Source organism: Parasteatoda tepidariorum, chromosome 2 (genome assembly GCF_043381705.1).
Source record: "Parasteatoda tepidariorum isolate YZ-2023 chromosome 2, CAS_Ptep_4.0, whole genome shotgun sequence".
NCBI lineage: Eukaryota > Metazoa > Arthropoda > Arachnida > Araneae > Theridiidae > Parasteatoda > Parasteatoda tepidariorum.
The window spans coordinates 14131943-14142632 of record NC_092205.1 but is presented as its reverse complement, the minus strand read 5'-3'; the positions used below and the strand labels follow the sequence as shown (position 1 = coordinate 14142632).

At 31.5% G+C, this 10690-nt stretch overlaps 1 protein-coding gene across 2 annotated transcripts in view; it reads left to right on the top strand.

Moving 5' to 3' along the window:
* The first annotated feature begins 4832 nt into the window (after positions 1-4832).
* LOC107436094 (probable prefoldin subunit 5) overlaps positions 4833-10690 on the top strand; it is a 27768-nt gene continuing 21910 nt past the window's right edge. For both annotated transcript variants that reach the window (XM_071177191.1, XM_016047667.3), the window contains exons 1-2: positions 4833-5080; positions 7833-7955. In XM_071177191.1, the coding sequence (XP_071033292.1) occupies positions 4982-5080; positions 7833-7955 (222 nt within the window). In that variant the 5' untranslated portion in view covers positions 4833-4981. The remainder of the gene's footprint in view (positions 5081-7832; positions 7956-10690) is intronic.

Below are 10690 nucleotides of genomic sequence, written 5' to 3'. Positions count from 1 at the left end.
AGATAAGTGGATTTAAAGTTTTCATTGCTGAGGGAAATGCTTTAGTTTGCTTAAACAAAGATTACCTTCAAGTTGAATTATGAGTTGTGCTAGTATTGCTGCTGAAAAGAATGTGTATTTTCATATTTGCACATGTTCTTAGTCCAAAACGCGTGTTTTTTGAGTTGTGCCACTATTGCAGCCCATGAGCGATATGTTCTTGTGTAAGTGTTTGTATTTCGTGACAGTTTTCTGTTTGTAAAATCTTGTTTCATCAGGATGGATCTTCATGCCTTTATAGTGATGAGTCTTTAATCTTGCGATTTAGGATGTTGGGATTCTCGGTGAGTCACAGTTTGTGATGAGTGGTAGGTCTGGCCACTGCATTTGCATCAGCAAGTGTGATACAAGATTCGTTCGCTAAAGCAGTCAGACCCCTTTGAGTGACATATACAGGGCTCAAAGTTGTCCATAAACTCCTTGATTTCCTTAAAAAAAAGAAAGTGTCTTTAATTATTAAGCATATCAATAAATATCCTGAATTTTTTGTGATTTTTTTTCTAAATTCTTGTTAAAGTTACCAGGAAGAAAAAATATTATTGATCTAAAAAAGAATTGAAGAAATTTTAAATTCAAAAATTATGTTATATACCATGAAACAAAGTAAATAACAAAATGAACGACAAAGTCTTTATAGCTCGCCAAGTACGATATTAATCTACTTTCAGTATTAGAGACAATTACCCTTGATTTGATGGCATAAGAGCATTCGATATGTAAGAAATAAATAAAGAGTTCTTATTTCTCTACTCCCTCCTCATCACTATATCATACTGTTTTTCACAAGAGATTCCTCGTATTTTGCTACTACTTAACGATTTTTCATATTTAGACTATTTTCTCTTCTTTCTTTGTATTAAAAAAAAAATGCGTAACTTTTAAAAAAAATCTGAGTTTTTAAAAAAAAAAATTTTTTTTCACTTAAGTACAGGAACTACTAAAACTATTACCAATTTTATATCTGCGTATGCGAATCCAGGTTGGTATTACAAATTGCTCCTATATTTTCCTTGATTTTTATATTTTGAACTTCCAGCCCTGCATATAGGTGAATGCCCCCAATGGGGGTGGAAATAAAATACCATCCAAGGATTAATAGGCAGAAGTCTTTGTAGGCACCTGATTTATCTATAGATAATACTACTACTTAATATTTGAAATAATTTACATGATGCAGGGGCGCCCGAAACATTTCCAAACTTGACCATTCGGCATATTTACGAAAATTCATTTTCACTCATTTTGTTTAGAAAACACAAATGAAATTGCGAACAATGTTTAAATTTCTAATTTATTTAGAAGAATTAAATTATAGGGCTCCAAAGATTGGGGAGCAGTAAGTAGAAAAAAGCGTAGCCTTTAATGCAATTAAAATAAAGTATAAAAAAATATCAAGACATAGAAATTGGGGTATTTAATAAAACTTAGAAGAAATTAATGAGAAACTCGCTCAAAAGGAAGCCGATAGAAATCACTTCTCCATAAATTGTTGGGCTCTTACGAAATACCATCGATGCAACGAGAAAAAAAAAAGGTAAAATTTAATTCAAACGGAAGATTATTTAAAAATTTTATTTTGATCTGTTTATATGCTGGTTTTATTTTATTTATTGAATTATTATGCATTTTAACTGGAAAAATTAGACATTAAGTCCTATTTACCATACCTGCTTTATTACTGTTCACATTTATTTAACAAATGTAATTTAAGTAAAATCAGCAAACTTTTTATTTATAATTATATTTTTTAACCACTGAAACTACATTTTTATTTTAAAGCACGGTTCTCAGAACATCTATTTTAGATATAGGTGGAAAAATTAACGTATTATGAGCATATTAGCAACAAAATAATTTTTTTAAATAGAAGCTAATAAATTGCATTCACTAATAAATTCAAATCGAAGCTAATAAATTGCATTCGCTAATAAATTCAAATTCGAATATTCATTTGACGAAATAGGAATTTCACCCATCCCAAAAATATAAGTTCGTGGCTCCCCTGACATGATGTCTTAGCTGATATAGTTAATCATGTTTAATAGAATTATTTTTGTTAAAAAGGCGATGCTAGTTTTCAACTGTCTTTAAAAGAGCCGTGATGGCGCAGGGGATAGAGCTTTCGCTTTCCAATGAGGTGAGCCGGGCTCGAATATCAGCGATGTCTGGTCGTTAGGAATTCCGCACCCGGTTTACACCGACCACAGTGCTGACGAAAAATATCCTCAGTGGTAGATGGTATACGGGTAAAAGTCCCCTTGCCGTCGGGCTAACCTGGAGAGGTTTTCGTGGTTTTCCTCTCCGTGTGACGCAATGGCGGGTTGGTTCCATCAAAAAGTCCTCCACGAAGGCAAATTTCTCCCAATACGTGATCCTAGGAGTTCCCTTGTCCTCTGGATTAAGTTCAAAATTATAAGGTTGCGGAGTTGAATATTAGTAATCGCAAACCCAAAATTGGGTCGTCTGTTCACCTCCGGTTATAAAATAAAATGAAATGTCTGTAAAACAAGCTCAACTGGCATTAAAGTCATGAAAAGTTTCGGTATGAATATACAATAGAGTGCAAAAATGTTTAGACTATATGTTCTTCTGCTTTAACTTTTTCTGTAAGCAAAATTTCTTAATGAAGTAAATTAATTTGTAGCTTTAACCATCGGACTTTTTTACTTGCAACATTGGAATTATGTTAGCAAGTTGTATTTCTTCAAAGTTTACGGCAAATTGTTAATTGTTTATTTCTTACATAATTAGTAATTTTATGTAAACTAATATAGAACATAAATACTGCGGTTGATTGAATCAATTATCTTCCATTCCTGATTACTCATAACAACACAGATTGTCTGAGAAGTCGGGTAAATCGATAGAAATGTTGCAGCCGGAAACCGCCATTACTGACAGGAAATCTTCCACTTAAGAGGACGCCATACCTCAGGAGAAACTTTTCGTCGCAAATTCTCTTTCACATCCATAACTAATTTAAAGTGAAAAGCGAGTTCAGACAAACTTAGAGTTAGCCGTGAAGTTTCAAATACTGCAAAGAAGTTTCTTAAACATCAAAATGAAAATAAATTATTCGAAGATAACTTAGGATTACGCAATGGAGAAGTTATCTTACAATAATTTGTTTGCATTTTGATATTTAAAAAAAATTTTTTTTTGTTCAATTCAATTGGTTTACTCAAGCTGACCTCGGTAATAATCAAGACAAAACTGATCACCCCACACCCCTGATCGAAGAGACTTTACCTCGTAACCATGGTACCCGCCACGACGCGAGACTGATGTCTGGAAGAATTCTTCTAATAGCAGCACTATATATTAGTGTCGATGAGCAACGGATCCTTCAAACTCAAGCTTTTTTCCTATGACAGATATGTTACTTTATAATTACTATTTTCCCGGAGTTGGCTACGGCATTTACACTAAGTTTTTAAAAAAATTATGACCATGAACTTTAAAAAACACCAGAATAGAAATTTTTTTAAAATCAAAATCAGTGAAGGCAATACTGTTTATGTGTAAACCGAACAACATCATACTGAGCTTTTATACCGTTATACCGATTTTTATCAACTATCCAGTGACTGTTAACAATAACTGTGCCTTATAGCGAATATAGCAATAGCGAATATAGCTTATAGCAATAGCGAATATAATTAAAAAAAAAAAAATCTCGACTGTCCCTACACTGGTGTTTTTTTAACAATTTTTTATAACTTTTTTTTACGGTTAATAGCCGTTGCTTTATATTCTCAAAATTTATTTTTTTGCCTAAGATATTCAATTCCTATAGAGAGGGAGCTTGAAATTGAGGTGTACTCTGCGCAAAATAGGGTCCCAGTAGTTTGGTCCCCTTAATAGGAATTTTACTTTTTGCGTATTTCGCTAAATCATGAGAAATTTCTAAGCGAATTTAAAAAAAAATTTCACACGATTATAGACTTCATTGATTCAAAGATAAATCTATGTAAAAAATAACTTTTAGTAAATATTTATCATTTTTTGTTATTTAATAAAAGTAAAAAAAAATTGAAATGTAAGGTGTAAACTTTTTTACATCATTTTAAAGAATATAATTTTACATGGCAATATACGAAATTTGAGAGAAATCGGTCGAGAAGTTCGTGAGAAATTGAATTTAAAAAAAGTCGTACTTTAAAAATTCAAACATCGAAGCCAAACATCGTGGCGGCGGTCAGTAAGCGGGTGGGTAACCACTTTGATCAGCCTGCGTAGGAACCAAAGGTTCGAGGTTTCGGTCCTTGTTAAACTGTTCCATTGTAAAGTGCTCGACTTCACGCGCAGGTCGTCTGGCTACCGAAGTGGAGGAGCCATCCCCTCTGCAGAGGATCAATATTGTGAGGGCATGTCTAAGGATCATCTTCGGGGATGTTTCCCAGACCGTCGCCAATAGCCCATCGTGCAGCTCTAGTGCGACGTTAATAAAAGTATCTTCCTACCTACGTGAATCAGGTCATAACTGTTTTTGCAGCAAGTCACTCAATCACTTTAACTTCGATTTTTTTAAAAATTTAGTTGACCTTTTTACTGATTTTATATTCCGTTTATTAAAATAAGTTTAAAAAGAGCATCTATAAATGGAAAACATGTGAAATCGTTGTTGTTTCACATAAATTTCTAACGCTAATTCGTGACGTCATTTTGTTGCTTTAGATATCACGAAAATGATCGATTATGAAATCTTTCGGTCATGTGATTTGATGATATTTTTTGCATATTTCCTAAACTACAACTTTTTTTTTCTCACGAGCAATCATTATCGCATGTATTACCAAACATATTTACTTTTTATCTAGTTCATTCCTTTATTTAATATCAAATTAGCAAGAGACGCAGATTCACTTTTATTGAGAAAACATAAAATTTTTAGAATTTTTCTCTTGAAATTCATCTTTAGTCCAAGGCAATCCTTTGAAATATGGCTGTTGTTAATGTAGAAATGACTGAAACATTAAGTCCAGATGTTTCTAAACAAACGTTGTCACAGGTTGTACGACAAAAAGAAGAAACCGAAGCAGTAGGTTTTATTGTGATGAATTTTAATTTTTTTCTTTGGTTTTATTTTTAACAGCTTATTTAACAAATAGGCTTCAAAAATGGTGCATTAGTAATACTAATTCATTTGCCGAAGACTGATTATCCAAGCATTACTGACGTATAATATTTTTGGCTTTTTAGTTTTAATCATAACTTTATAAATTACATAATTATAATAATGCTGCAGATTGTGATAAAAATAAATAAATAAAATAAATGAACAGATCCAGCGTTGAGTCGAAGTCTTGAACCATTATGTCAAGCGATCTTGCTTCAACTGTTAAGAGGGTGTTAAATTGAATCATGTTTCCGGTCCAAGTTCACAAAGTATCAAATAATTAAAGGGTAATAGGTTACAATGGGGGGGGGGGCTCTCATTTTTGGCTATTTACTAATAAACGAATATATATGTAAATAAACCAAGAACCAATCACATAAAGGGAAACAAAAGTTTCGGCAACCTGAAGGTGACGCCATTGAATGCATAGACCACAAAGAATACCATGCTAACCAGAAATGGGATTTCATCATAACTGAACGAAAATTGTCGCCAAATCAAGGGGCCCACGATTCTATTCTAATTAAGATTAAGAGTGATCAGCTTACAATTTTATATGGTTACTTGCACCATATTAAGATTGTAGCAAATTTGATCGATATTTTGGTTCAAAATCGCTAACAGTTTGAAGAGTTTTGCCATACGTAATTACTGAACTTTTTATTACTTCCGAAAATGTTCAAACATTTTTTGAGATTTTATTTCTCCGATACATAATGTTATATTATCTTTTAGCGTAGCTACCACTACAACTATTCAATTCCTATTTACTAGTACATAAAACATGTTATCTTCATTCTATTTATAGGAACATTTTGTTTTTGCTAGATGGCGGTTGACAGTGCAGTATGCTACAAACACATGACATTTTGGAGAATCCATTTTTTAAGCACTTTAGAAAAGTAGTTTTATTGCGATTCTATTAAATCTGTTAATTCAAAAGCAAATCATTTCGCAATTTAGTATCTTGGAACAAATTTAATACAAAAAAGATAGAATGAAAGTTATTAATTTCCAAGAAAATATAGTATTTTTCGATTAGCCGGGCGCAAAAACTTTAACTACTTTCTTAAAATTTATTTTTTTATTTTTGTTTAATTTTTTAAAATCTTATTTAATTTTTTATGCGTTTAAAAAATAAGTAAAATTAGAAATAAAAAAAAATTTTAAAAAAATTTGCGGTGGTCTACATTTTTCGGCGATTTTTCGCTTGCGCCAGGCTTACCGAAAAATACTGAAAATCGTATCTCTTTCAGTTAGGGTTTCCCAAACTTATGACTTTTGTGTACCTTTTCTATATTTTTCGTAACGTAAAATGAATGTAATTTTCTACCATAAAAAATTTAACAAAAGTTAAAAATCACAACTGGCTGTTGACATCACTAATTATTAACTGTTAACTCTGCAAAAAATAGCCAATAGAAAAATACGTAATCGTAAATTTTCATGGCTAGCTTTGCTTTTAGATAAAATTGTTTGCAATTTTCGTTTGTTGTAAGATGTTTCGCATGAGATCGCGAACCCCTGCTAAACTGTTCCCGCACCCCTCACACTTTGGGAAACACTGAGTTAGGGTAATAAATCGTGATCTAAATTAAACTTACAGGATGAAACTATACTTCTATATATAAATATACTATAATTTCAATTCAAAGTTATTTAATTTTGCGAAAATAATTAGGAGTGTGAGTATTAATTTCATTCGCAGTCTTTTATGATTTTTGAGCAGAAATAATTTCGAATGCATTCAAGTATGATGAATGAATGTCTTTTCTTTCTCTATTAGTAGCATGAAATATTTTTTGTCGATTTTTTTGTTTTTTGGTTCTTGTATGCGATTGAAAACTTGCGAAACTATTTATGACTTATTGATTAGTTGGCGACAGTTCTAGGATTCTCTTAAAATATTTTGTTTCCACATTTTCGAAACAAATATGTTGTCATTTTAAATAGGCAAAACATTTAAATATTTCGCATTCTTTATTGTAATTTTAATTTGAGAATTGCCGAAATTTTTTTAAAAAAATTACTGTCGTGCGACAGACGTAATACAAATTAAAGATTTATATATTTTTTAATCTTTTTAAAATTCGCTTACAGATTCACCTATTCACTATTATCATTATGATTTTGGAACTGACTGATTTGCTGATTTACTGATTCACTAATTTCCTAATTCTCCAATCAGTGATTCGTTTCATTCCTCTTTTTTTCTTTCATTTATTCGATTTATCAATAATCATTCATAATTATTGCCATAATAGTGTGAACCTACAGTAGTATGTTTTTAAAATTAAAAACAATTTTAATAGCATCCATGTGGAAAATAAACTAATTCAATAAACAATTGAAAACTATACGTGTAATCCATCTTTCTTCCTAATAATAAGCAATTATTCTGTCATAATAATTGCTTATTATTAGGAATAATAAGCAATAACTACAATCAAGAGTTTCATATTTTTCTTTTTAAGCAAATGCATTTGATTTTTTTATTTTACGATAATTTCTTGACAGACATATTGCGGTGAGACTTCGAGTAAAGATAAAAAAAAAGTACAATCTGTTTTGATACCATTGTGTGTTATAAAAAGGAATTGTATGAAAAATATTTCCCCTTTAATAACTTCTCTGTTTTGATAATCGTTTTCTATAATGCTTAATTTGTTTTCAGGAAATAGAATCTCTGTGCAACTTGATGTATCAGCTGAACAAGACGCGCACCAAGTTCGAGTCCACAGTAGATATAGTGAAAAATCTTAATTCACCGTCGGATAATTCACTGGCTTTTAACAATGTATCCTTCAATTTATGTTTAGTCGTTATTTAGGTCAATTCATTTTAATGAATCTTTAAGTACACGCAGCAGTCATCAATCTATTGATCCTTGCGATATCTTTCAATATCTTTTGAGCCAGAAAATATTTGATATGGTTAACCGTTACCCCATCTCCAACTGATTAGAGTGGGTTAAATATCACCTTTCAAAACAAAGTGCCATGTTTCATCGATTTTTGTTTCAAAAAAAGTTATTAAAGGTAACTAGTGTTCAAGTGAATATATTGCATCTCACTAACCACTGTCACTCGGTAACTATTCAAAGAAAAACCCTATTAGCTTCATCACTTGTTTGTCAGGGCACTCACGTTCATGAGAACGGGAGTTCGAATCCAGTGAGTGGTGAACGCTAAATTTCGGGTGACTGGTGCAAGCTAAATTTGTCGGATCACAAAGTCCTCTATGTTCCCATATTAAAAACAATTTTCCTCTGGGGGTACTGAATTAGAGATTGATCGTTCTCTGGTTCAGGTTAAAATTGTAATCCGTGGATGAAGGAATGGGTTCACCCTATAAACGGGTGTGACGAGTGGGTGAGGCAGAAGTCGAATTCTCGGCCATAGATACCGTCACTGAAAAACGAGAACAATCGCACCCTTAATGGCCTACGATGACGACAACAACAGCAACCTCTGCGAGACCCAGAGTACAGTACCTTTAACAACATTTGGTTCAGTTTTAACATTTGGTAATATTAAACTTAGAGATTTTTTCTGTTTATATTTGACTTTACAAAGCGATTCTAAGTAAAAATTAAATTGAATTTATCCTGGTCGGCCGGAGTTTTTCATAACAATAAAAATTGTAAGAAAGATAAGAAACTCGATTAAAATAAACATTTTTAAACAGTTTTTCGGCATATTTTATTATCTGTGTCTAGTGGATTTTTTTAAAGACCAAAACGTGAAGATATACATTATAAAAATACTCTGCACTATGCAAAAAATTAAAATTTAGGATTTTACGTAACATTAAAAAATAAAATTAACAAAGCGTATTTTATGACCTTTATTTTCGTCTGAGTAAAAATCACGTTATTATTTAAAGATCGGATCTCAAGAGTGTGTAAAGTAGAAAATAGAAATATTAGAAAATAGAACATTTTAAAAATAGAAATATGCTACAAATATAGATTTAATGCTTTGTTCAATTTCTTCATTATTTTGACATTTCGTCTCATTCATAATAATAATAACAAACAAAAAAATGAATTAAAAGCTCTTTCGAAACCGGAATAACAATTAAACGATTTAAATGCACGAATGAATTTTTATTGGATTCTCCAATTATTGAAATAATTTTTCCAAATATATTTCATGCCAGGTGAAAATTTTTAATGAGCCACTTCCTTGAAATTTGATTAGAATCTAAAAATTAAAGATATGAATTAAGTAATGTTCGCCTTATTGCCGATTTTACTTTTAAAAATTCTCAATTCGTAGTTAAAATTGGAGTCACTGTGTAAATAAGGCTTGAGTTATTATATAATTGGATACTTTCACTGCAAAAAGAAGAAGATCACAAATACTCACACTATGACGTCAGCTGATCATTTATAAGCAAAATGGCTAGTTAAAGTTGAGTTAAGTTTTTCCACATAAGTTTGAATATTAATTAATATGAAGTTAATTAAATACAGCTCCGTATCACGCATGGAATTTGTTGAAATATAATTCTATCTCGTCTACGTCTTTTACTTAACTCAGATTTATTTATGTATTTTTTTGTAACCGTGACATTTTTTTGTTTTGGGTGCTTGGCAACTTAGTTGCATAATTAGTTTAATGTTCTACATGACTTGCGCTTACCTTTGTGTTAAGTAAGAAATATATAGTGAAAGAATTGAAATCCTTGTGAAAGAATATAGAAGGTGTCACCTTAGAAAATTGATAATTGACCGACTTGGCTTACTCAAAATGGAATGAGAAGAACAGTTAATAACAGTTATATGCCATGTTTCAACAACCAATCATGATCGAGATAATATAATCACTACGGGTACTTGAAATTTGTTAAAATGTTTTCATTACATAAAAGAAAAGTATTTGCCAGACCTAAAACAAAAAACATGGGGAGCATAAATTTCGAAAGGCGGATGGAAATTTTCGTGTGCTTTTTACAGATGAAATGACTTTTGTTTTAGGCCAGAAACATTTTCTGCGATTAAAAGACGTAATTTTTTAAAATTTCATTTCATTTTTTTTTTTAATTTGTTCCTGTCAAAGATTGTTAAAAACTTCAATCAGCGATAAAATGATGATATATTTTGCAATTAACGATGGAATTTTGACTTATATTGACATCAGGCAAAGAGAAATTCTCTTCCTAGTTGGAAAGTTATCGAAATTTTTATTACCCTCATTGGAGTTAAAATGGTATTGTAAATTCTGCATATCACGGCAAGAAAACGATTGATCATCAGGCATGAGAATTAAGTTCCTAGTTGAAAAGTGATTGGAATTTCGATAAACGATAAATTCTATTTGGTAATTAAATAACTACTAGGAGGCTTCGCCCCTTGCTCGCGGGCGCTCGCCAACCCCCGTCGCCGTAAGCGATATTCCACTTTGACTAACTCTGGGGCACTCCAATTGGCACTGTTTGGCGTGCGAATTCTTAACCCGCCAAATCAATGTATCTCACGCTTTCTCGAATCGTAGGAGATTAAACTTCAACCGCTATTATTTTTTTTTT